The 27,913-nt window shown below is 40.9% G+C and overlaps 1 protein-coding gene across 4 annotated transcripts in view; it reads left to right on the top strand.

The window, feature by feature from the left end:
• Window positions 1-27,699, top strand: part of GPR19 (G protein-coupled receptor 19) — a 37,043-nt gene extending 9,344 nt beyond the window's left edge. For 2 of the 4 annotated variants that reach the window (XM_055358699.2, XM_055358700.2), the window contains exons 3-4: window positions 2,876-3,032; window positions 24,927-27,699. In XM_055358699.2, the coding sequence (XP_055214674.1) occupies window positions 24,949-26,196 (1,248 nt within the window). In that variant the 5' untranslated portion in view covers window positions 2,876-3,032; window positions 24,927-24,948 and the 3' untranslated portion in view covers window positions 26,197-27,699. Of the gene's footprint in view, window positions 1-204; window positions 337-2,795; window positions 3,033-24,926 lie in introns of those variants that run through there. The other 2 variants (XM_019038000.4, XM_063694599.1) reach the window with 2 other exon arrangements.
• Window positions 27,700-27,913: the final 214 nt, after the last annotated feature.

The following is a 27,913-nucleotide window of genomic DNA, read 5'->3' as shown; positions in this document are numbered from 1 at the left end:
CACTGAGCAAAGTCTTCCAGGTTTGGTTGATGACAAGCTAAGGGCAGAAATAAAGGAATTTAGAGACTGGCTTTCAAAACAATAGCCTGGATTTCAAGCCTATTGTCTTGTTTCTATTTTGAATTTCAAAAGCCAAATATTAATTTCTTTTTTTCCATTCCTTTTGTAACATCTAAACAGTGCCAAAACACTATCTCCAAGGCAAATGGATTCCCCAGGCAGATGAGAAGATCACATTACTCATGTTCAAAATATTACCCCAGTTGCACAAGTATTGTGGAATTTTGTGCATTTGGATGGAAGACAACTGTTTCTTTATCTTCTTCCAATGTCAAAGTAAATTTGGTGATTATAACTTTGGCAATATATTTTAAGCAGAATTAGTATATTATGTAACATGTTTTATGACCATCCTTAATAAAATTTTGGGTTATGACTCCTTACAAGATGATTTTAAATATCATTAAGCCATAATATATACATGCAGTCATCCTGGAAGGAATAAATATGTTGGTCATTTTTTTTTGTCTCAAATAATTTAAAGCAATCTTTGTGATTTCTCATGTCAAGGGGCCATAGTAGTAAGTCACAACACATTAAATTGACCAGTAATTTTAATCTAGTCTACTATTCATGATGCAGAATAGCATAGTACACTATGCCTGCTCTGGAGGCTGAGTCAGTGGTTCCAAATCCTAGCTCCCACACTATGCAGCTTTGGGCACATTACTTATTCCCCCAAGCCTCCATTTCTTCATCAGTAAAACAGAAATGCCAGTAATAGTACTCATCTTGTTGGGTTGATAGGATTAAATGACATAATGTATGTAAACACCTGGCACATGTTAAATATTAGTTGTTCTTATTGTTGTAATTATTCTTGACTAAGAGAGGAGATGATATCCAAGTCACCAACCTGCTGACTCAAAGAATTTCTTCAATATCTAACTTTTTTGATAAATGAATTTTCTTAAAATGTCAAGTGTTAAAATTAACAGTTGAATTTCTCTGAGTCTTACATAGAAAAACTAGAATTAACCTCACTCCTCCTAAAATAAAAGTAGAAAATACGATGAGGATGTTGATCCAGGAAGGACCTTCAGTTTCTTGAAAATTATACTCCAGCTTCCTTGTGCCACCTCTTTGCTTACAAAGTTTTCATTTCTACACATTGCAAGTCAGCATTCGTCTTTCAAAAAATAAATATTCTGAATTGCCTTGGTTAGGATTCTGAGTTAGAAACAACAAGTTATATGCCAGTGTTATGAGACAAATGTATAGCCAGTTTATATTTCTGACTTGGAGTAATCCAAATGCTATCCAAGTATTAATAAAATTTGTATTTATTTAAAATAATTTGACAACTCACATTTAAAAAATTGTCTTTTCTTCCATAGTGTTATAAAGAATCCACACATTGTTCCTAGCATCGACAATCAGGTGTGGCTCTAAAGTATCTCCCAATTAAGGCTGTTAGGACTTAGATAATGGCTTCCCAAAAGTCAGATATTCTAACCTGAGGAGAAATCGATTTCTTGAGTTCTTTCCACCACCCTGTGATGGCACTTCAGGGTCAATCTGTGAAGCTGGAATTTTCATTCAGTTGCACCTAACTAGATTTTTAAGGAAAGAAGCAGTGGAGGATGGAGAGAGTAACTATTGCAGTGTCCATACTAATTCCTAGATTCCTTTCAAGATTTAGGACCGACAGCAATCCAATTTGGCTCTGAGAATGCTGTTTAAATCCCTCCTCAGCAATTCAGTCCTTTTCCCTCCCCAGCAATTCAGTCCTTTTCCCTCTTCCTTTCTTTAGTCAGCAGGCTCCCATGGTGACCGGTTTTAAAAGAAATCATCCTCTTCAGCAGTTACCTAGCACCATGGCAACTAGGACGTCAGCAAAGCAGGATAGACCCTGCACAAAACAGCTCCAAGCAGGCTCCCTCCCTGCCTTTCCAGTTCAGCCCTGCCTGAGGCCTAGGGATGGGGCTAATGACATCTAGACTTGTACACCCCAGAATTCCTATGTGTTTCTGTGGTTTTCCCCATAAGCATAGATATTTGGGCATACAGTAAACTATGTTACAGGAATCTCCCTCCCCCACACAAAAAAAAACATAGACCATATTTAGAGAGTGAGGATGGGTGATGGGATGGGGACAGGGAGGTAGGTATGGGATGGTCTTTTGGGTTTAAGGAAATATGAAAATTATGTTTGTGTTTATAAGGTAACAGTAAGCTGATAGTAGGGGAAGTCAGAGCCCTAAACATATGGTGTGGTTTATGTTTAGGCACAGGACCTCAGGGAAATTTTTAAAAATATTTTTATTTACTTGAGAATGAAATAGACAAATGGCTTTAACAAGCACTTGAAGAGGGTGTAATGCTGTCCGTGGTGCTGAACGCTCCATTGTCCCAGATGTGTGCTAAGGGGGATCCAGAGGGGAGGTTAAGGAACACCTTGCCAGGTCAGGATACTGACTGTAAGAAAGAAAGAGAGGGGTTGAGGTTAAGAAAGCATCATTTATCTCCCATACTGAGCAACTCTGAATGGTCAGGATAAATCTTCAGATAGAAAAAAAAGAAAATAGAGAAGGAAGGAGGTTTGGGTGATTGAATCTTCCCCTTTTCATATGGAGATTTTTGGTCTGAGCCAATCAAGACAGAGATTTCTGCTGCTTTGCTCCTGAAAGGAAAAGTGGGGGAAGGGAGGGAGAAGATGGCCACATTCTCCCCTTCAGCCACATGATCCATTTCCCATGTGACACATTCCAGAGCCTTGGAAAGGAGAAGGGAGGGGCAACAAGAGAGTGGGGCTGGGGGCGGGAAGATGGTTTAACAGTCTACCCTGCACAGCGTCATCTTGTCTCCCTAACAGGAAGCAGGCTGTGAGCCAAGGGGAAGGCAGAGGACAGAAATGAATGTGTTTCCAGGCTTTCCTGGTGGTTTATGGCATTCTCCAAACTCCTATGCAAGGGCTATTCCTGACCAAGAAGATCTAAAGAGAACGTCTCTGAAATCAAGTCCGGATGAAGGTATGTGATAGGGATCCCTTGGTATTGCGACTGAAATTTGGCTCAGAGGACATAATGCCTTCTTTTTTTCCAGGCAATTTGGAGATTTTGTCCTGCCTTAGATGCCGGTTAGAGGCTTTAGGTTTGTTACCAGTCCAGAAAATATGCCTAGGTAGTTCTGTAAAATGAAAATTCATCAGAGTATGTGTCAGTTGAAAAATTGGATGGAAATTGTGTATAGTGATAATTAATGAAACAAAGCACTCATTGATGAAAAGGATTTTTTCCCCTTGAATCCTGGAAAGAGGGGAAAAAAATTACCGAAACCAACTAGGTTTCATCATCACTGCAATAAAAGCTGTTTCATCCCTTATCAGCTGCTTATTCTATGCCCATGTTCCCAGAGGTTATTGGCAGTGGCTTGGGGAGCTGAAGTGGGCAGGCGTGCTGTTCCTTTGTGCTGTGCGATCATCTTCCTTCTGATGTTCCTGGAACCAGGGGTGCTTGTGATTGTTCCCAGCTCTGATTTAGGACAGTAGACTGCCACAGAATTTCACATCTTGTAGAATTGCTAGCAACAAGACCCTGGGGAAGTTCTCAAAGGAATCTACCAAAGTTACAGGCTAAAATAATCAGCCGTGAACTCAAATTTTCATGTCTTTGACTATTTTCAGCACAAAGAGAGGAGCCCCTTTAAATTCTATTTTGTCTTTATTTAACAAATACTTAAGAAAGTTCTTTCTAATGTGCAAGGCACTGTTCTAAGCACAAACAGTCATTGAATCCTTATAACAACCCTTTGAGGAAGGTTTTATTACCCACATTTTAGAGATGAAGAAACAGAGGCACAGAGAAGTTAGGGAACTTTCCCAAGGTCACAAAGCTAGCAAACAGTAGAAGCAGAACTTGGACCTATGAAACTTGACCCCAAAGCCTGTGCTCTTAACCACTGAGCTATGCTGCTTGCCTGCTCATATTATTTCAAATGATGTCAGCAGTCAATTTGGCTTCCAATTTTGTTCAGCTGACGCTACTAGAAGATTGAATCAGCTTGCTTTGCTAAAACAGATCCCCAGAGAAATCTATATTTAATCTTAAATTATCCCTGTAGTCACATTCTGTACCCCCAAGTAACCCAGTAAGTAATTGCTGTTCTGTTTCCCTTGTGCTGTATAGATTTCTGTAGTAAAACGCTATGTTACTATGGTGACAAATTGATGTCTCAAGAAAAAAGAAATCTAGAATTATATCATGGGTTTTTTAAAAAATCGAACGTAGAAACACTCTTCCATCCTACCTAGAACCTAGCAAGGCCAGCCTAAGCATATTTTCTTTAAAAGCACCTACCTAGTTCTCAAAATAAAATAGATTAAAAACTTCTAAAACTATGTATATAAATTATAATATCAAACTGACTGGATTTATTTTTTAAAATGATATTATACCTTAAAATAAGGGAATAGGTATCTTTGCAAATTATTTTAGGTTTTTAAGGGTAAAAGAGGAGATTTGCTAATAACTTTTTTTAACTGCTAGAAATTTCTGAGATATAAAGATTTCCTTTTTTTGATCTGTGTAGATTTCCTTCTGGCATTTGATAATAAAAGATGACTGATCTGATTCCTATAAGCTATGGAAAAACTAAGAAAAGTTACTAGTTCCCTTCAGGGTTTCATTGCACAGTACTTTAAAACATAATTGTGTCCCCTACAATATTGAACTTTAGTCTTTTAGCTTAAGCATTTGATCCCTGCTGAAATCTACATTTTTCTGGAACAAGTAACACTTTGATGCTATTATAGTCACATGAAGTGAGCTTCTTGAGGGATGGTATCCTTTCCTCTTTGGATTTCTAGCACTTATCACCAGGCGTGGTTTATGGTGAACTCTCAATATACTCTTGTGAATGAAGACTGAGAAGACTCAAAACAATGACATATTCTGCTGGTGCCAATTTGGGAGTCCATGCCTGTTTTATTTTGCATGTATTTATAGAGAGGACAGTGAGGAGACACATGTGTAGTAAGAACTTGGCAACAGTCAAAATTATGCCTGAAGTTTATATAGTTAGGCTGGCCCTGGAGCAGCTACAAATTACAGTTTAGAAAGTATACATAAATTATTTCCTGGAGATCACCAATCCCCCTGACATTTTTATTTATATTTAGAATGAAGTTCTCCTGATATTTTCATTCATATCTAAATGGAAGCACCCCTAACAGTCTTATTTTCCTCTGATGTTTTGGGTGGTTCCATCTCCCAGCGTCGAAACAGTTTAATTCAGTTTGAGAGTGAATGTCTTGAGAAGTCAACTACTGCCTCAGGCAATTCTCTCCTAATCCAGTCTGGCTCCCAGTCCTTAGAACTCTGTATAGAAAGCTCACAGGACTGCAGGACTATTTCCTAGGGAACTCTGGGATCTTGAGTATCAGTGTGGGTTAGGGTCAGACTACCTTTCCCAAACCATGGCATGATTGAAGAAGATTGTCCTGAATGAAGAAGATTGTCCTGGGGCATTTTGAAAGCTTGGTCAGGATTTAAATTCAAGTTAGCAAGATAGTAAGGCTTAAAGTAGTCACCCTCCTGATAATATACACAAACATAACCTATGATTTTTCCATCTAATTAAATCATTAAGGGGTTGTGGATAAAGTGTGTGTCCTTGAATTCTACCAGCTCATGCTGCTCACCTCAAGCATTACCTGCTGAGTGAGCTGCACAAAAGAGACAACAGCCCTGATGGAAGCACAAACCAGCTGGCAAGTGCTACATGCCCCCTACACATGCAGGGCTTCTCAGATAAGCAGGGCTAGCACACACATGAGGCATGGATCTGGAAGCCTAGCTGGGCTTCCTACACATCCCTCTGGAGTCTAAAAGGGGGCAACCTACTCAACCAGCTAAATGGGAGGATAGAACAGAGGGAGAGAAAGTGGAGAGGCTTCCCCTTGAGGAGAGGCCTTGCCAAGTATGATTTCAACCTAGAGGTGAGGGGTGAAAGCAGAAATAAGAAGAGGGACAATGAGCGTGGGTAAAGACTATGAGAAAGTGATACCTGGGTCCTGCCTTTCAAACACAACAGCTTGCCTGCAAGTAAACCCTGCCAAATGAGTCAGGGCCTGCCAGGGGAATGATCAGATCCCTTCCTAGGGTGTATGTAGGGAGGGGAGAGGAGAGAGAAGGACCAGAGTGTGGACGTAGTTTCTTCTCCATCAGCCAAGGCAAAAAATTGGATGACATGGGAGTTGTGCTCTCTGAGAGGATGGCTTAAAAAGAAAAAGGGAGGCTGAGTGCCATAACTCACGCCTGTAATCCCAGCACTTTGGGAGGCTAAGGCGGGAGGATTGCTTGAGCCCAGGAATTTGAGACCAGGCTAAACATAGGGAGACCTTAGGCCAGGCATGGTTGCTCACGCCTGTAATCCCAGCTGTTTGGGAGGCTGAGGGGGGCAGAACACTTAAGGTCTGGAGTTCTAGGCCAGCCTGGCCAACATGCTGAAACCCCATCTCTACTAAAAATACAAAAATTAGCTGGGTATGGTGGCAGGTGCCTGTAATCCCAGCTACTTGGGAGGCTGAGGCAGGAGAATCGCTTGAACCCGGGAGGTGGAGGTTGCAGTGAGCCAAGATTGTGCCACTGCCCTCCAGCCTGGGTGACAGAGCAAGACTCTGTCTCAAAAAAAAAAAAAAAAAAAAAGTCATAGGGAGATCTACAAAAATAGCTGGGTGTGGTGGCACACACCTGCGGTCCCAGGTCCTCGGGAGACGGAGGTAGGAAGATTGCATGGGCCTGGGAGGTTGAGGGTGCAGTGAGCGGTGATCGCTCCACTGCACTCCAGCCTGGGTGACAAAGCAAGACCCTATCTCAAAAAACAAAAAATAAAAGGCAAAAGGGGAGTTACCATCATGAATATGTTTCCCTGTTTGTGGAGTCATTTTCCCTTGGCCAAACCTTTAAAGCAGTCATCTCCTGGAGCCTTTCATTTGGTATACTCTCCCAGACACTACATGTCTGTCATGTTTAATTCTCATAGCAACTCTCTATGATATGCATTATTAGCCCCAATTTTAACTGAGGAAACTGAAGCTCAAAGAGATTAACTTACCTGTTCAATGTCCACAGACGGCAGGTAGAGTCAGGATCTGAATCCAGGTCTTTTTAATTCTGTGCTCTTTTTACTATATCACAAATAAAGTTCTTTTATCTGCATTCTTTTAAAACATGTTTTTGGATATTAGAGTAATACAAATATCATTCTAGAAAATTTGGAAAATATAAAGCAGTATAAAAGGATAATGAAAATAAAAATCAGTTGTGATCTTGCCACCTAGAAACAATCACTGTTAAAATGTTGGTGTATTTCTTCTCAATTTTTTTTCAATGCATATAATGAAAGCAAAAGCAAATATTTGTTGAGCACTTGCTTTGTTCCAGACATTGTCCTTAGCTCCTTTCTTGTGTAATTTATTTTATTATCATAGAAAATCAATAAAGTGAGTATTGTTATTATTTATTCTAATTTTATTGTTGAAGACACCCAATAAGCACAAACATGTAAAATAATTTACCAACAGCTACACAGATTATAAGTGACTTGAACCCCAGGCAGGCTGACTCTAGAGCAGGCTTTCTCAACCTTAGCACTATTGGCATTTGGGGCCAGATAATTCTTTGTCGTGGTGGGGGTCGGGGAATGTCTTTGTCATTGTAGTGTTTTGGGCTTTTTTTTTTTTTTTTCCAGAGACAAGGTCTCACTCTGTCACCCAACCTCGAGTGCAGTAGTACAATCATGGCTCAGTGCAGCCTGAAACTCCTAGGTTCAAACTCCTAGGGCCCAACATACCCTATCTTATGCTTGTTAGTTTTTTCCCTTTAGGTCTATGATAGTCCCACTTCAGCCTTCCAAGGAGCTGGGACTGTAAGCATGCACTACCATGCCCGGCTAATTTTTTTTTTTTTTTTTTTTTTTTTTTTGATAGAGACAGGGACTCACTATGTTGCCCAGGCTTGTCTTAAACTTCTGGCTTCAAGTGATGCTCCCACCCCAGCCTCCGAAAGTGCTGGGATTACAAGCATGAGCCACTGTGCCCAAACCATTGTAGAATGTTTAGCAGCATCCCTGGCTTCCACCTACCAGATGTCAGTAACACTTCCCTCTCCCAGACATGACAACTAAAAATGTCTCTAGACATTTCCAAATGTTCACTGTGAGGCAGAATTATCTCTGATTGAGAACCACTAGTCTAGAACCTGTGCTCTCAGCCACCATACTATATAGCCTCTTCATATTTAAAATGCACATAAAGAACCAGACACGGTGGTTCATGTCTATAATCCCAGTACTTTGGGAGGCTGAGGTGGGCAGATCACTCGAGGTCAGGAGTTTGAGAACAGCCGGGGCAACATGGCGAAACCCCATCTCTACAAAAAATACAAAAATTAGCTGGGCGTGGTGGCGTGCACCTGTAATTCCAGTTACACATGAAGCTGATGCACAAGAATCTCTCCAGCCCAGGAGGCAGCGGCTGTAGTGAGTTGAGATGACACCACTGCACTCCAGCCTTGGTAACAGAGCGCGACTCTGTCTCAAAATAAAATATTAGGCTGGTGCAAAAGTAATTGCAGTTTTTGCCATTACTTTTCATGGGAAAACTGCAATTTTTTTTGCACCAACCCAATAAAGTAAAATAAAGTGAAATAAAATGTACATAAAGTTATTTTGTTCTATATCCAAAGAGAGAAATAAATCTTCAAATTTGGGTGCAGGCCGTGAAACTTTGCTGGAATGTCAATAGTGACTTTATGGATCAAGAAAAGTGCTCATTAGTAGATTCTTATTAAATGCTTATTAGTAGACTCGGAGAACTAGTTATAAGCTCACAGTTGCCCAGCAGAGAGAATAAGTGCACTTTTCTCTCTTATTACCTTTCTCTGGTTCTCTGTGCCAAGCACCTTAGCCTTCAAGAATTTAGATTTCATGTTATACTTGTGGCATATCAGGACCGTGCATATCAACAAAGGTGTCAAAATATATTGCTATGTCCTAAACAGAGCATGTTGCAAATAACTGCTTACTAATAAATAATCATTGTTTTTTTTTAAATTAATTGGAATAAATTTAAGGATATATACATAACAATATTTTTTTCAGTATGATTTCTTAGATGGAGATTAAAGGGTTGGAATTACAGGTCGAGCTCCTAGAATTGCACATAATTCTGGATATATGGGGGTATATCACACATATGAACATATTTGTCATGTGTCTCTGAAGAAGAAAGGTTGAAAATTGCTTCATAGGTGATTTTTTTTTTTTTTTGAGACAGAGTCTCGTTCTGTCACCCAGGCTGGAATGCAGTGGCGCGATCTCGGCTCACCGCAACCTCCGCCTCCCAGGTTCAAGCAATTCTCCTGCCTCAGCCTCCTGAGTAGTTGGGATTACAGGCGCCCACCACCACGCCCGGCTAATTTTTATATTTTTAGTAGAGATGGGGTTTCACCGTGTTGGTCAGGCTGGTTTCGAATTCCTGACCTCAGGTGATCCACTCGCCTCGGCCTCCCAAACTGCTGGGATTACAGGCATCAGCCACCCTGCCTAGCCAGCATAGGTGATTTGAGTCAACCATTACTGATATGCAGAGAGGATTGAATTAAGAAGCACTGAGAAATGATCATTTATAAACTGTCTAATATACTGAATATATATATTATCCATGTGAAATATATGAAAATACATGTTCAGCCATGTTTTCATATAGTCACATAATTTGTCCATGAAAAAATACATGTTAACGCGATATTAAATTTAACATCTGTGGCCAGGCGCAGTGGCTCATGCCTGTAATCCCAGCACTTTGGGAGGCCAAGGCGGGTGGATCACTTGAGGCCAGGAGTTCAAGACCAACCTGGCCAACATGGTGTAATGCAGAATTGAAAATTCTCAAATAATAGAGCAAATATACAAATATAAGTGGAAAGACTTTCATTTTTCATTTTCCATGTCTACTAAAAATACAAAAATTAGCTGCAAGTGGTGCACATGCCTGTAATCCCAGCTATTCGGGAGGCTGAGGCATGAGAATCGCTTCAACCTAGGAGGCAGAGGTTGCAGTGAGCCAAGATCGCACTACTGCACTCCAGCCTGGGAGATAGAACGAGACTCTGTCTCAAAAAAAAAAAAAAAAAAAAATTAACATCTGCTTCATAAACTTGAAGGTTGCTTTCTAGAAAACCCTGACTGAGGACAGTGGTACAGATCAAAATTTACCCGGAATGTTGATGTGAATAAGATGTGAGACAGAAGGTGAATGCTCCTGAGAAATAATGCTTAGTAACTTCCTGCTCAGTGCTTATACTCGCTTCTTAACAAGTCCTTCACCTCCTTTTCAAATAGCTGTAAATCTCAACTACTTCGTTGTTCTTTGCTTTGACTTTAATAAGTCTAGTCTTTGCCTCTTGATACTGAAGTCAGAACTTAGAAATGAAACCAAACATTTACCTCCAAAACAACTGGTTCCCTCTAACTCAATGAGCACACAGCAGGTGTTCAAAAAATGTTTGCTGTAGTGAATTGAATTTAGTGAGGTGCAAATTCCTTGGCCAAATTGTTTTCTTCAGAATTTGAAAGACCTCATACTGGGAAGAAACATGTAGAAACTGACAGAGGACACTCAGGGGTTCTAGAAATGTGTCTCTTCTCTGAGAGGTTTGGTATTAGATAGAATGGAAAGCAAACACAGGTGGCAGGTCCTCTTTGACCAGACCACTTCTTGCAAGGAATCTTCAGTAAGAAGTTGTTGACATATCTAGGATAATTACTGTGGAAAGCTGGGCTGGACCCTAGGTAAAATTCATCTTTCCTTTGGAGACCCATGCTACTGATCTTTGATATCAAAAACTCTCAGTGCTGGGCCCCAGCAGCCCTAAACAACTTCCCTCTCCTCCCATCAAAATGCACTCTCAGGATGAGCTCTCTGCCAGATGAAAGTGGTGGGTTATAAATTAAATTAGCTCATCTCAGATAACGATGTCCACCTGTCACTTTTTGCTCATAGAGCTGAAATGACCTTAGAAATCATCTAGGCCAACTCATGCATATTGTAGATATGGAAACAGAGGTTTAAGGAGATTGATTTACTTAAGGTCCTTATGCTGAAATAAAAAATAAGACCGGGGTCTCTTGACTTGTTCAGTGCTTATAATCAGAATTAGAACCCAGGTTTCTTAGCCCCCAGCCCAATGTGTAAGGTGAAGTAGAAAGCACTATACCCTTTAAGATTTTTGGTTTTCTAATATTTCAGGTGCTAGTAGGGTAGTAGAAGGTGATAGAATGACTGGTATGAATTTTAGTACTCAAATTCAATTATATAAGAAATGCTACATTGAATTAGTTTCTATTGCTGCTGTAACAAGTTAACACAAATTTAGTGGCTTAAGATAACACTGTTTATTATCTCACAGTTCTGTACATCAGAAGTCTGGGTGGGTTTGGCTGAGTTCTCTGCTTAGAATCTCCCAGGGCTAAAATCAAGATCTTAGCAGGACTGTGATCCTTTTTAGAGGCTCTGAGGTTGACTGCCCTTCCAGGCTCAGTCAGATTGTTGGCAGAATCCGGTGCCTTGTGGTTGTAAGACTAAGATCCTATTTCCTTGATGGCTATCAGGTGGGAGCCATCATACCTCCTAGAGGCCTCATCCTGGTCCCTCTATGTGGGCCCCTGCATCTCAGAGCCTGCAATAGCATGTCAATTCTTTCTCATGCTTGGAGTCTCTCTGACTTCTCCTGCTGCTGCCAGAGAAAGTTCCCTGCATTTAAGGGCTCATGTGCTTAGATTGGGCCTACCTGGATAATCCAGGATAATCTCCCCACTTTAAGGTCCATAACCTTAATTATTATGCAGAATCCCTTTTGCTATATAACATAACAAATTCACAGGTTCCAGGGATTAGGGCATGGATATCTTTGGGGAACCATTCTGCCTACTACTCATATTATTTCCTTTAAATAATGGCAAGGCTGTATCCTACCAGGCTGATGGGAACATCAATGGCAAACATTACTGAGACTCTCTTCCCCTTCCTAAGTCCTGGGGTTCTTACACAGAACAAAATCTATGGGGATACTTTGTTCCTCTCAGCTCCACTTATCCCTCTTTCTCTCTAACCTGCTCCCCACATGATAATTTAGGTTCTTTTGTCTATAAAAAACCTCTGAATTGCTTCCAGGACAACAGACTATCACAACAGTCCTAAGTCCAGGCCTCAAGGAGCCTAGAACATTGTTAAGGACCTGGAACATGGCTGGGACCCAAGGCGGCATGTTGGCTAGACTCTCTTGTCATCTGTCAGCAGCAGGGGTCCTAGAGAGTCTACTTTAGATGAGCCATTCTTCATCATCTCTGCTGCTGCTTCCATTGCCTCCCTGACCCCAGCCCAGGGGAGGGTCCTCACCATGCTCTCTTATAGCAGCCTACTCTTCTTTCATTGGACTTACTACAACTTAATACATTCATTTCTTCTTATCTGTTTACTACTCTCTACCTCTCTACAACTAATTATACTAGATCTTCATGAGGGTAGGGATACAGTTTGGTTTACCATTGTATATCTAATTATTAACATAGTACATTCTGGAGTGTAGTATGATCTTAGTGTATATTTATGGAGTGATGAATGAATTGATTCAAATGGGCACAGGTTTTCAAAAGAGATTTTTCCAAATGTACATATTCAATAGCCAACTGATATCTCTACATGGATATCTAGTGGGAATTTAACTTGTGTATAGTAGTATTACTGATTTCAAGCTCCCTAAACTTTTTCTCTCTTGCTCTCACGCTCTCAAAACTAGGGGTCATCCCCATTCCCTAACCCCATCACATATAAACTAATCTTGTTGGCTCTGTCTCCATAATATTTTCAATATTCATCTACTTTTCTCCACCTACACTGCCATCACCCTGGTCTAAGCCACCATCATCAGCAGTGGTGTGATCACAGCATCACAGCTTACTGCAGCCTCAACCTCCTAGGCTCAAGCAGTTCTCCTGCCTCAGCCTCCCAAGTAGCTGGGAGCCTCCCACCACAACCAGCAAATTTTTACTTTTTTTTTTTGTTGGTAGAGATAGGGTCTGACTATGTTGCCCAGGCTGTAATAGCCTTTTTTTTTTTTTTTTTGAGACAAAGTCTGGCTGTCACCCAGGTTGGAGTGCAGTGGTGCAATCTCGGCTCACTGCAACCTCCGCCTCCCAGGTTCAAGTGATTCTCCTGCCTCAGCCTTTCGAGTAGCTGGGATTACAGGCACTCACCACCATGCTGGGGTAATTTTTATATATTTAGTACAGACAGGATTTTGCCACGTTGGCCAGGCTGGTCTCGAACTCCTAACCTCAAGTGATCCACCTGCCTCGGCCTCCCAAAGTCTGGGTGTAATAGCCTGTTAACTATTCTCCCTGCTTCTATGCTTGGCCACCTACACAGCAACTAAAGTTGTATTTTTAAAACATAAATCTGCGTGAGGGGGTTAAAAAAAATGTCATATTCATTTCACTCCTTTGCCTGAAACCTGCGATGAATTTTCCTTCAATAGACTAAAACCATGCCCTACAATGCCCTGTGTGATCCTACCTTTGCCCACCTTTCCGGTTATATCAGGTATCATTTTCTTTGGTATTCATATGCTGTAGCCACATAACAAGCTCATTCCTACACCAGGGTCTTTGCACTCATCATTTCTTCTGCCTGAATGTTATGGCGGGCTTCCTGTCGTTGGGGTTTCAGCTGCCATATAACCTCTTCAGAGAACCTTTCTCTAACCACTCCATCTAAAACCAGACCCTGTTTCAGCCAGGGTGCTTTCAGAGATGAGTAACAAAACTCAAAGTGGCTTAAGCCATAAAGACATTGTTTGCTTACTTAGTAAGTCTGGAGGTGAGTGTCCTAGCAGCACCACGGTGTCAGGGCACTATGTCCCGGTGAGTCTCAGGACTTCCCCTGACCTCAGAAGATACCACCCAGTGCCCTGACATCTTCATGTGACAGTTTACAGTGGCAAGAAGCAGAGAGGCAGCCAGGCCCATGAGAATACTCACTACACACCTCTTTCCTTTTATCAAGGAAGAAACATTTTTCCAAGAACCTCCCAACACCCTGCCAGGAGACTTTCTCTTGTCTCTGGCCAGAAGAAGATTATATTGATGTGACCACACCTAGCTGAAAGGGATGGTGGGGAAATTATTATCTTACCTTTTTAGCCTCTTAAGAGGCAGGAGAGGGAGGAGTTGGGAATGGTCATTGGGTAACCAGCTAACCAGCCATCTGCCATTCCATTTCCCATCAATTCTTGGTCCCTCATTCTGTTTTCTTTTTCTACATAGCACTAATCATTTCTGAATTATTGACATTTTTATTTGTTTAGCTGTTTATTATTTGTTTCCCATGTTAGAAGTAAGCTCCATAAAAACAGGGATCTTGTCTGTCTAGTTATTATAATGTCTGTGTCCCCAGCAATGAACACAACTCTGGCCACACTAAATGATCTTTTTAAAAAATGGATAAATGTTATGATTGAAGACTATTTTGCATATGCCATCATAACAAAATGGTCATTTCTTAGGGTGAATTTTTTTTTTTTGAGATGGAGTCTTGTTCTGTTACCCAGGCTGGAGTGCAGTAGTACAATCTTGGCTCACTGCAACCTCCGCCTCTGGGGTTCAAGCAATTCTCCTGCCTCAGCCTCCCAAATAACTGGGATTACAGGCACCCACCATCACGTCTGGCTAATTTGAGTATTTTTAGTAGAGATAAGGTTTCACCGTGTTGGCCAGGCTGGTCTCAAACTCCTAACCTCAAGTGATTCACCCACCTCGGCTTCCCAAAGTGCTGGGATTATAGGCATGAGTCACCACACCCGGCCAGGGTGAAATTTTTTTGCACTCGTTTTTTTTACATTGTATCTTACTTTACAGATTTTGTGTGAATGTAGGGAGGTAGGGAAGTTCAGTATTAAACCTGCAGCTGTGTCCTGTATACATGGAACTCTACTAAGCTACTAAGCAGCAGTTGGGAAGAGAAATATTAGATAGTATTCTTTATACATCCGTGGGGGCCCTCAAAGAGATGCCAACATGACCTAACATTTTTTTCATGCAACAATGCTTACAAGGAATTAGGGGAGGACTGCAGCCTGTGGTCAACTTAAACCTTCATGTGGGGTAAAGCTCAGGCTCCTTTCTGTTTTATTCCTTTGGGTAGGGTATCTACCCAGTGGTTATCCATTGCTTCACAAAACTGTCAAGGAGGTGAAGTTTATCTTCTTCAACTTCACCTTTCACCCTTCACCCGGCCCTTCTCATAATGACACCCCATCTTAATTCTCTCAGTTACTGATGGTCCTCACGGCTTTTGCTTTTGGCATCTCTTCTGTTTTCATTTTCACTAATCATAGATTTCAGAGATAGAATGAATGGGTCTCAGAAATCACTACTCTACTGATAAAATATAAAACTGAAAAAAAATGTACAACTGGTCTTTAAGAAACATTTATATTTTAATAGGAATCTTGACTTTAAAGGATGATGCTGTAATTGTGAGAGAGGCTGATTTTTTGAATTCATGTGAAGGGTAAAGAAAGAGGCAAATGTGATAGGAGAGTAATAGTTCCTTAAATCTACATAGGCAGAATTTCTGAGCCAGGAATGTTCATGGTTGTTTTAAGCTATTTTGTGAAGTTAGAAGAAGCTGTTTTGAAAACATCTCTGTTTAAAAAAAAATTATGTTCCCATGAAAGCGTATCGAGTTTCCAAACAAAAAGAAAATATACCCAGTCTGAGCTTGAGAAACTGCTTGATGCCAGTTAGGAAACAGTTTGAAAGGTACAGAGCTGGATTATTATGGAGGAATACTTATATATATTATATAAAAGGAGGAAAGGAAAAAGACCAGTAGAGAAAATTCCAGGCCTATAAGCTTGTGGCACCAGGAGTTTCAGGTGGTGGAAAGAAGCTCTGTTTTCACTGGTGTGAGGTTCTTTTGCAATTATTTAAAGTATCTAATGGAAATAATTTTTTTTTTTTTTGAGAGGGAGTCTCACTGTGTTGTCTGGGTTGGAGTGCAGTGGTGTAATCTCAGCTCACTGCAACCTCTGCCTCCCTGGTTCAAGCAATTCTCCTGCCTCAGCCTCCCTAGTAGCGGGGATTACAGGCACCAGCCGCCACACCCGGCTAATTTTTTTTTTTTTTTGTATTTTTAGTAGAGATGGGGTTTCACCATGTTGGCCTGTCTGGTCTTGAACACCTGACCTCAGATGATCTGCCCACCTCGGCCTCCCAAAGTGCTGAGATTACACGCCCAGCCTCTAATGCAAATAATTTAAGCAGAATGGATTCTATGGGCTTTTGAAAAAGGCGTATTCAATCCAGTTGTATTATGTATTTTGATGTAGGATACCTTAAAAAGTTTGATCTTGACAACATGTCACATAAAATCATCCCCAACTTGGAGAAAATGTGTTTATTTATTTGGCCTCAATGATTTCCCCCTTAAAAACATTGTTGTAAATGATGATTAGGTACCCAGGCCCCTTCACAAAAGCCATTTACCCTTGACAAAGCTAAATTATGTGACCAATGTTAGTATTATTACTATAGTATGTGATGTGTAATATGGTTACTAAAATTTGTTTGTCATATGGTTTAAAAGACTAATTTTTGAAGCAGTTGCTTTGTTCCAGACACAGAACTAGGTGTTTTGTAGAACTGTATATAAAAATAACACCTGTTGTTTTCCTCACACCAGGCAGATGCACATGTATTAACTCATCTAAGTCCTGTGTATATTCTCTCATCTAGTTATAATAATCAAATGAGATAGGAACTGACTATCTTCATTTTACAGAAGAAAACTGGAGCTCAAGAGGGTTAGGTAACTCGCCCAAGGTCACCCAGCTAGTGAGTGAGTGACAGGAATAGGATGCAACTGACTTCAAAGCCTACATACATATCCACTTTGCAGTATGCCTACACTGTGAGATTTAAAACATGAGATTTTTTTAGCAGAAGATTACATTCTGGGTGTAGGTTTGCCAGATTTAACAAATGAAAATACAGGACACCAGTAAAATGTTGCATGGGATATTGCATGGGACATACTTTTACTAAAAAATTATTTGTTATTTATCTGAAATTCACATTTACCTGGGCATCCTGTATTTTATCTAGCAACCTCATCTGAGTCGACATTGTAAGAACATGTCTCACCCTCTCTGATTTTCCTGTTACCCCACACAGTCATGCTGGTGGCTACCTAGCCTTATGTAGTTTTATAAATCACCTAATGTTCATATCAGTCTTATCTCAGCTGGGCATGGTGGTTCACACCTATAATCCCAGCACTTTGGGAGGCCAAGGCAGGAGGATTGCTTGAGCCCAGGAGTTCAAGACCAGCCTGGACAACATAGCAAGACCTCATCTCTATAAAACACACACAAGCACACATACACCAGAGTCTTATCTCAGGGCCACACAGCAAGAGAGTCAGTTAGGAAGCTTCAGAAGAGCTTGTGTGGCCTCCTGAGCCATTTTTAAGTTCAGCAATGTGTGTAAGTTCAGGACTTAGGATAGGCTGCCCTGAAAGCCCTGCCCTACTGGAAGTGGTGTGCGGGTAAATGTTTAACAACTGGCTCTGCAGAGGGGGGGAAAGAAAACAAAACTTCAATTTTTGGTGTTTGCCATACTCCTACCATGGCTGCTTCATGATGCCAACATGATGTCTTTGAGCCTGGAGTTGGGAAGAAATGTATATACAGTTGGCTCAGTGCTCTCTATGTAAGCCAGTCCCAGCCCACTAGTGTTACAGGCATTTCTCATTTTCACATGTAAACAAATCAAGCCTACACAACAATGAAGGGGTTACCTTAAAATCTCCGTACCGTGGTATTTCTTGAATTTAAACAACTAAAATTTTAAAAGATAATTTCCTACTTGGGATAATACAATTGATCAAATTTTTTCCTCACTTCAATTCAAATTGAAGTCTAGAATTCTGCTTTCATTCTGTTTAAAAGGCAACAGTTAATTATGCAGCATGTTGAAATGCCAATACTCTCACATTCTTTATTCTGAAGAAAGGCTATTTCTCCAGGCCAGCATGTCTGGCGCACTTTTGATGCTAAGCTTCTGTGCAGTGCGTTGTGGGAGTGATCATTTTTTAAAACTGTTCACTATGTCACATATTTCTGAGCTAGCATATTGAACAGATGTATCTGTGGGTAGGCAAGAGGCTATAGGGAATAACTTTGTATTCCTCTCTTTGAATGAATAGTCAAGAAAGACTTACCCGTGTACAGCCAATTTGACTCTCTCAATTCAGATCCAGCCCTCTGTGGTCTCACTGGTCAGGAAACCCTGATGGTAGTTAAGAGCAAGGGCTTTGGAGTGACCACTTTCCAACGGTATGACTTTGGGGAAGAACTTTAGTTTTTTTTCATTTGTAAAACAAGGCCAGTAATTTTACCTACTTTGAGGGGTTACACATATAAAGTGCCTGGCACATAGTAAGCACAAAAATAAGTATTAACTCTTGGTAGTATTAATGCTATAACTACTGTCATGATTGTAATCTTACTGCTCATTAGTAAATACCCATATGTATCCACGTAGGTCCAGCAGGTACTTCCCATTCTACAGAAAATGTTTCTGCTTTTCTTTTCAACCAAATCATGTAAAAAATCAATATTATAAAAATTCTTGTTTGACATTAAATTTTTAAACAAATCTCAAGAAATAAAAATGGTCTTTATACCTTGTGAGAATGTTTGTGAATCTTTATAATCTCAAGAGGACAAAAAGTTAGTTGTTAGGGTATTTTTAGACTTAAAAAATAGACTAACTAAAAAACCTATCCAACAGTTGATGCAGAATTGTGAAGCAAAGTTTGTCATCCATGCCCCATTCCTCTCTGTGGTCCTCCGCTCCCTCTTATTAGCTTCCAGTCATTCATCCATCCATTCCATCCAACAAAGTATGATTTTCAAAAAGTTAGAATCATGACTTTTACAAATATTGGATGAACATATGTTAAAGATTTATTAACATAATACCGAAGGAACCAATGAGACAATAAAGCTGGTTCCAAGAGCATTTGAAGAATGCATCTTTATAGGCATTTTTAAAAAAGAATTTCAGCATAAGATTGCTAGGTAAACACTAAACTGGCTAATGTCCTAGAGGGCAGTAAGTCCATAACCTTTGGGGTTATTATTTTCTGCTAGAAAGAAATCTACAAGTTAACATATAAATATCTTCACAATGTCTCAGCTCTAGTCAAATATTAAATAGCAAAGTCAAGCACAGGTACATTCTCCCAGAGAGAGAGGCCCATTTAAGAATGTCCCAGCAAGATCTTAAGAGGATATGTCCTTTTTTGCCTTATTTTCAAGTATTGGATAATTTTTACTAACATATCCACCCATTCATGTATTCATTAAACCTTTTTTAATAGCTATGTGCCCCAGGGATATAGAAGTAAAGACATAGTCCTTATCCTCAAGGAACTCATAACCTAATGGGGGAGACAAACATGCAAAATAAAAATTACAAAGCAAAGTGATAGGGTACATTCTCCTCCCAGGTGCCCCAGGATCCCATCATTAAAGGGGTAGCCAGTCCCCAGTTCTTTTTTTTTTTTTTTTAATTGAGATGCAGAGTCTCACTGTCACCCAGGCTGGAGTGCAGTGGCGTGATCTCGGCTCATTGCAACCTCCACCTCCCGGGTTCAAGCGATTCTCCTGCCTCAGCCTCCCATGTAGCTGGGACTACAGGCACATGCCACCACGCCTGGCTAGTTTATGTATTTTTAGTAGAGACGGGGTTTTGCCGTATTGGCCAGGCTGGTCTTGAACTCCTGACCTCAGGTGATCCGCCCACCTCAGCCTCCCAAAGTGCTAGGGTTACAGGTATGAGCCACCATGCCTGGCCCCCAGTTCTGTGCTATGACAACCCATCTACCATTTTCCCCACTTGTGTATTAATCTTAAAGCTTGGATGGATGAGAAGTAGATAATAGGATAAATGAATGATTCCTCTTTTAGATCATATATAGGTAGAGATAAATAAGGACCTTCAATACCTCAGCCAAGGGAGAATGTCAAATGGTAGTCTCAGAACTGGCTGGGAAGAGATAGGTCGAACAGGAAAGAGGTGAAGAAGCCTTTCTTGTCACTCCTAAAATTACTGCATATGGATGGCTCTGAACAGAATTACTAATTAACCAGATCTTATATTTCAGAAACACCTCCTTGAAGATTTATTTTTATCTAAATTAATGGAGCAGGGGAGGCCTTTGGAAACTTTACTTTGGGACCCTAGAATTTAGTTATCATATGGCAGACCTTTTTTCTGGGAGGAAAGTGCAAGAACCTGTCTGAGGACACCTAAATTACCTTGGCTTTCCCTTAGATGAGATATCTGTTTCATATAGCAGTTGACCTGGTAGCTTCAGTTTCTCCTGCCCTGCTTTTATCAGGAGTCATGTTTTCCCCTATCACCATAATCCCCAATATTTTAACTCTCTGAGAATATATAGTAATTTTCTATCTGCATTTAATTCTCCTAGCAGAGGCACACAGAGTAAGAGTCATTTATTTCAGTTCTCTGTCCTTACAGATCCAATTTAGTAAACATCTAATAAGCAATTATTAATGTAAAGAACTTCAGTGGAAGCTGTAGAGCATGGCAAAAAAGAATAACATCCCCATCTCCCTACTGGAGTCCACAGTTTATTGGAGAAGACAGAAACATGGAGGTATTTCTAAAGCAGAGATCTTAATCTTGGCTACACTCAGGATCACCTGGGAACTTCGAAACATCCGACACCGAGGGTGCACTCCAGAGCAATTAAATTAAAATCCCTGAAGCTGGGACTCAGGCATCAATATTTCTTAAGGCTGCCTGGAAGACTCCAATCTACTGTATTGCTAAGCTAGAGAAAAACAAACTTGGAAAATGCTGCAGTAAAGGACTAACAAGATGCTGTATGAGCAAGGGTACCACAACCATTCTGGATATGCTAATATTCTTATCCACTGTCTGACCGCATTTCTGCCCATGAATGCAGCAAATATAACCTCTCATTGTAACCAGGGGAAAAATTTAGGTCAGTTTGATTGTAGGGTATTTAGAAACTATATACTCTGGGAGGCATGGTCTGAAGGAAACTATGTTTCTGAGGGGAAAAGGGCCCCAAAAAAGATCAACCCGGAAAAATGACCCCAAAATTCAATCCACATGCTATCTCTCTCCCCTGGAATGTTTTATTCACTTGTCTTCCTGAAGAAGTCCTATTCATCCTCTAAGCTCCCAGCTCAAACTTTACCTCTTCTGTGAAGGCTTTCCTTTTCTTCCCCTTACCCGGGCAAAACTGGGTCCCTATTTTTGTCTTACTTAGCTCCTTGTACAAAGTTCTGTTCTTAGCAGTGAATTATAATTATTATCAAATTGAGTTATAATATGGCACACTGCTTATTTTATGGGCCTTACGTTTTTTTTTTTTTTTTTGAGACGTAGTCTGGCTTTGTGCCCCAGGCTGGAGTGCAGTGGCGCGATCTCGGCTCACTGCAAGCTCCGCCTCCCGGGCTCACGCCATTCTCCTGCCTCAGCCTCCTGGATAGCTGGGACTACAGGCGCCCGCCACCACGCCCGGCTAATTTTTTGTATTTTTAGTTGGACGGAGTTTCACTGTGTTAGCCAGGATGGTCTCGATCTCCTGACCTTGTGATCCGCCCGCCTCGGGCTCCCAAAGTGCTGGGATTACAGGCGTGAGCCACCGCGCTGGGCCGATCTTTGTTTTCTTAATACCTAGCCCAGTTTCTCGGCTTATTGAATGAATATTCAGAACTGCAGCGATTTTAGGTGGAGTGAGAACTCATGCCACCAGCAGGGGAAACCTAGACTCAGGAACTCCTCGGGCTCCCTCGTCCTGTTTCTGAGCATTGGGATCCTCTGCTTCCAAGTGGTTGGGCTGGGGAAATGGGCAGACAGACTCATGGGTGTAAAGCAGCTGGAGGAAATGATGGAAGGGCCCCCCGCCTCCAGGCTTTAGTTAAAGCGGTGAGCTTGAGTTTCATTTGCAGAGTTTTGTTGTTAGAGGAAGAAAGAAACAGAAGGAAGTTCACAGGTTTTCAAGTATGTGCATTAAGGAAAAGTGCCTGTGTGGACTCCTGTTTTATTCAGGCCACAGGCATTCCAGAAAAGTTAGAACAGTTTTCTGTCTGGGGAAATTGTCTGTTTTAGTTTATTTTTAAACTTTAAATCCTAAAAGGTTTTTTAAAAAGTTTAATAGGTTTTACACACATGAAGGCGAAAAGATGATTTCAATCTTATATGTATGAGGGTGCAGTCCAGATTTTCTAGGACAATGCTAATTTTAGATCTTATGTCCTGATTTCTTTCTCTTTTTTTTTTTTTTTTTTTTGAGATGGCGTCTCACCCCGTCGCCCAGCCTGGAGTGCAGTGGCGCGATCTTGGCTCATTGCAACCTCCGCCTCCCGGGTTCAAGCGATTCTCCTGCCTCAGCCTCCCGAGTAGCCGGGACCACAGACGCCTGCCACCACGCCCGGCTAATCTTTTGTATTTTTAGTAGAGACGGGGTTTCACTGTGTTAGCGAGGATAGTCTCGATCTCCTGACCTCGTGATTTGCCCGCCTTGACCTCCCAAAGTGCTGGGATTACAGGCGTGAGCCACCGCGCCTGGCCCTGATTTCTTATATGGAAAGTGTATGGTTGCTATTCTTACCATTGGCTATCATTTTCCCAGCATGCTTAAAGATCTTTTAGTAGTCAAAATGTTTAATTATTTTTGCTTTCTGTGTGGTGAGCAAAAAAAATTTTTTTTTAATTTTTTAAATTTTAATTATCTTACTTAAGCTTTCTTAAGTAAGGTTGCCTCATGGACAAAAAAGCCTAAAGATAATATAGAACAGGCATTGAGTATATTGCCTTGAGCACTAGACTTGTATTGAATATAAATTTTTGGTGAAGATTATATATATTAACACTTCTTTCTCTACCACAAATTAGTACAAAAATCCCTCAAAGAAAAAATGAGGGCTGGGCGCAATTGCTACACCCGTAATCCCAGCACTTTGGGAGGCCAAGGCGGGCGAATCACTTGAGGTCAGAAGTTCAAGACCAGCCTGGCCAACATGGGGAAACCCGGTCTCTACTAAAAATACAAAAATTAGCCAGGCATGGTGGCACGCGCCTCTAGTCCCAACTACTCGAGAGGCTGAGACACAAGAATTGAACCTGGGAGGTGGAGGTTGCATTGAGCAGAGATCGCGCCACTGCACACCAGCCCGGGGGACAGAGCGAGACTCTGTCTCAAAAAAAAAGAAAATATTAGTCGTTAAGAACCGTTCTTTCATTATGAACTATTATTTAATCCTGACTGTCACTTGAGAAATGTTTCTTTGTGAGGTGCAGACACAGGAGCCCACCAGGAAAGAAACTAGTGACTACTAGAAAAGCCTGTTGCTGGAGCCACATCCCCTTGTGCCACAGGCCAGATGGAATCTCAGCAAAATGGTGGCTGTAACCCCACATGGGCTTTTACTTTTAGTGGGCACATTTTTGAAAATATTAATGTTTATCCTTATCTTACCTTAATAACCATAATTATTATGGTTATTATGGATTAAATTGCTACTGTTTCTCTTTTTGTTTCCTGGATTCAGACCAAATTAAGCCTTTATAATCTGTGAGCAAAATCACCTCAATTTTAATTGAATGACCCACAACTATTTAATCTTTTTGCCTATTTAAACAGTGTGACTTTTTTTCTCACTGAATAATACAAAAAGTACAAAATAAAGGCTAAACTTTAAAATATTCTTTTGTATCTAAGATTTGTAAGCTTTATAAGCTTTTAAAAAGTGCTTAGTAATTTTAAGTTACTTTTTTTTTTTGAGATAGGGTCTTGCTATGTTGCCCAGGCTGGATTCAAACTTCTGGACCAACTGATCCTCCTGCTTCAGCCTTCTGAGTAGCTGGGACTATAGGTGTTCCCCACTGTGCTTAGCTAACAGTTACATTTTTTTGTTGTTTTTAATCACCTGACTGCCATAAGGTCTCCCGTAACCTGGTTACATTTCTTAGAGGACATCTTGTATGTTCTTCAGTCAGTATTTTATGAAACAATAACAACAGAATAGCATCAAAATATATGTCACTGGTAGGTGGCAAGCTATTAGTGCATGAACTATATCCTCTTTTAGAAAAAGCAAGCTATTTTCAGATGTCATTAAATTAGGAGCTATTTCTGGCTCATGTAGCAGTGTTGACTGCTCCATGTGTTACCATAATCCTTCTGTGATGGAAAATCTACACTAAGTAAGGACAGCACCCTTCCCAGTAGCTAGCCAGTCTACATTCACAGACTGCTGTTAGCTACTTCCATAGTCAAAATCTGTGTGTTTTCATCTGCTCAAGCTTTCTTCTTTTGCAACCTTAGGACAATTAGGAACTTCTCACATATTTGCCCAGAATTCCAGCAGATCTTCAGTTGGTGGTAACACCCTTACCATGAGCCAGATTTGAGATCCCTAATCTTCTGTGATCCCTGATGAGTGAAGGAACAAGGATATGTGTAGGAGGGGAGCTCGGTATGACTAAGGGTCAAGAGAAGGTGAGGCCAGAGAGAGCCTGAGCTGAGATCTGCTGAAACAGCTCCTAAAATGAAAACAAAGTGGGGGCCAGAATTTTTTCCGGATAGTAGTTATGTTTTCCTGCCAACGCTCAAGTCCTACACAAAGACAAATGACAGTCAATCTAAATGTCAAATAAGATCGTTAGCCTGAGTAATCATAACCAATCTGTATGACACGTTTTTAACAGGAGGCCTCATTCTTCTTTTCCCCATCCAGAATTAAGAGAAAAAAAGTGAATATGGTTTTTGCTCACAGAATGGATAACAGCAAGCCACATTTGATTATTCCTACACTTCTGGTGCCCCTCCAAAACCGCAGCTGCACTGAAACAGCCACACCTCTGCCAAGCCAATACCTGATGGAATTAAGTGAGGAGCACAGTTGGATGAGCAACCAAACAGACCTTCACTATGTGCTGAAACCCGGGGAAGTGGCCACAGCCAGCATCTTCTTTGGGATTCTGTGGTTGTTTTCTATCTTCGGCAATTCCCTGGTTTGTTTGGTCATCCATAGGAGTAGGAGGACTCAGTCTACCACCAACTACTTTGTGGTCTCCATGGCATGTGCTGACCTTCTCATCAGCATTGCCAGCACGCCTTTCGTCCTGCTCCAGTTCACCACTGGAAGGTGGACGCTTGGTAGTGCAATGTGCAAGGTTGTGCGGTATTTTCAATATCTCACTCCAGGTGTCCAGATCTACGTTCTCCTCTCCATCTGCATAGACCGGTTCTACACAATCGTCTATCCTCTGAGCTTCAAGGTGTCCAGAGAAAAAGCCAAGAAAATGATTGCAGCATCGTGGATCTTTGATGCAGCCTTTGTGACCCCTGTGCTCTTTTTCTATGGCTCCACCTGGGACGGTCATTGTAACTATTTCCTCGCTTCCTCTTGGGAAGGCACTGCCTATACTGTCATCCACTTCTTGGTGGGCTTTGTGATTCCATCTGTCCTCATAATTTTATTTTACCAAAAGGTCATAAAATATATTTGGAGAATAGGCACAGATGGCCGAACAGTGAGGAGGACAATGAACATTGTCCCTCGGACAAAAGTGAAAACTATCAAGATGTTCCTCATTTTAAATCTGTTGTTTTTGCTCTCCTGGCTGCCTTTTCATGTAGCTCAGCTATGGCACCCCCATGAACAAGACTATAAGAAAAGTTCCCTTGTTTTCACAGCTATCACATGGATATCCTTTAGTTCTTCAGCCTCTAAACCTACTCTGTATTCAATTTATAATGCCAATTTTCGGAGAGGGATGAAAGAGACTTTTTGCATGTCCTCTATGAAATGTTACCGAAGCAATGCCTATACTATCACAACCAGTTCAAGGATGGCCAAAAAAAACTATGTTGGCATTTCAGAAATCCCTTCCATGGCCAAAACTATTACCAAAGACTCGATCTATGACTCATTTGACAGAGAAGCCAAGGAAAAAAAGCTTGCTTGGCCCATTAACTCAAATCCACCAAATACTTTTGTCTAAGTTCTCATTCTTTCAATTGTTATGCACCAGAGATTAAAAAGCTTTAACTATAAAAACAGAAGCTATTTACATATTTGTTTTCACTCAACTTTCCAAGGGAAATGTTTTATTTTGTAAAATGCATTCATTTGTTTACTGTAGTTTTTGTGGGTTTTATTTTACTTGCTTTTTATGTTTTAGGAAAAGCGTTCACTTTGAACTATAGCCAACAGTCCTTTTACTATTAATATATTAGTTACATGCATAAAAAAGAAAATGCTTTCTTACTATTTACTGTTGGTTCAAAAACATAAACCTAAGCCATAGACACAGTCTTTGATTAATGATTCAATCTAGTTTTATTTTGTTTTCTTTTTCTCCTCCTTACTGAATTTTTATAACTATGGGCTTCAGTTCCAAATGAAATCCCCATGTCACCTATCTCAGAGATTTATATTTCTTTCACTAAGCAACATTTAGGATGAGTTAATATTGTATAGGTTGTCACGTTACCTTCCTCCAAGTAACCACTAGCCAGATCTGCTATGGAAAGCACGCCATATATTGGAACTTGCTGGCAAGTCTTCTGTGGTTGGATTTTAATCAGGATTCTTAGGGGAAGAAAGCATATGAGTTGCTTAATTTCTCTTGCTCTTTCTCTTGTTTTTATCCTTCCTTAATCTAAGCAGCTGATGAAGCCTTGAAAAATGCAAAGTCAATGCAATGTTTTCCTCACACCTGTGTCCCATCTAGGCTGTGTCTAGGACATTCACCTCCCATTTTTGAGTTATATACAAGTAAATGAGCAGGTGCTGTTGCTAGCATATCTAAAAAATGCCACAGACAGAAATGACAGATGGCATTTCTCTGTGCTCTGCAATTCAAGCCGAGACTTTCAGCTGCCCAGCCCTACCCTATACACCAGGACAGCAAGGGCAAGGACTGCCTTCCTCATTCTCCTAGAAACTGGAGGCCATTTCTCTAGCCAGAGCCTGTTCTCCCTCATCTCTCTCCAGGGCACAGCACCATACTCTGGCCAACCTCAAACTCTTCTTTGCCTGTGATAACTAGGGAATTTTTTTCCTCTGGTTCCCAGATCTCCATTATTTCAAATCGAGGACCAGCCAGCACATTTAAAAAATGTTTTTATTTAAACAATAAAGGGTTTACAGACAAGACTGGTATGCATTTTCACGCCCTAGTTAACAAGAGCTGCAAATAATAACTCCAGTTGTTCAGCAATTCTACATGCATTATCTCCTTTATCCTCTCAACAATTCTGTGATATATTTATTATCATCCCTTTTATAGATGAGCAAACTGGAACTCAATAGTTATGTGACCTGCCCAAGTTGGAATGTGACAGAGCTGGTATTCAAACTCGAGCCTCTAACCGCATGTCTGTCTGTTGCTCTTTCCTTGACATTTCAGATGTCTCCCCAGACAACACGAGGCGCCAAACCCATCCAGGCCCTGAAGGGCCTCCTGACCACTGCCTTGGTGGAAGTCAAAGGTCTAAGAGAATGTGGCCATTCTTTTTTTTTTTAATTTTTTTTTTTTTTTTTTTGAGACGGAGTCTCACTCTGTTGTCCAGGCTGGAGTGCAATGGCGTGATCTCGGCTCACTGCAACCTCTGCCTCCCGAGTTCAAGTGATTCTCCCGCCTCAGCCTCCCAAGTAGCTGTGATTACAGGTGCCCGCCACCATGCCAAGCTAATTTTTGTATTTTTAATAGAGAC

Source organism: Gorilla gorilla, chromosome 10 (assembly GCF_029281585.2).
Source record: "Gorilla gorilla gorilla isolate KB3781 chromosome 10, NHGRI_mGorGor1-v2.1_pri, whole genome shotgun sequence".
NCBI classification, from domain to species: Eukaryota; Metazoa; Chordata; class Mammalia; order Primates; family Hominidae; genus Gorilla; species Gorilla gorilla.
Note: the sequence above shows the minus strand (reverse complement) of the source record. Positions and strands in the feature narration are given on the sequence as shown.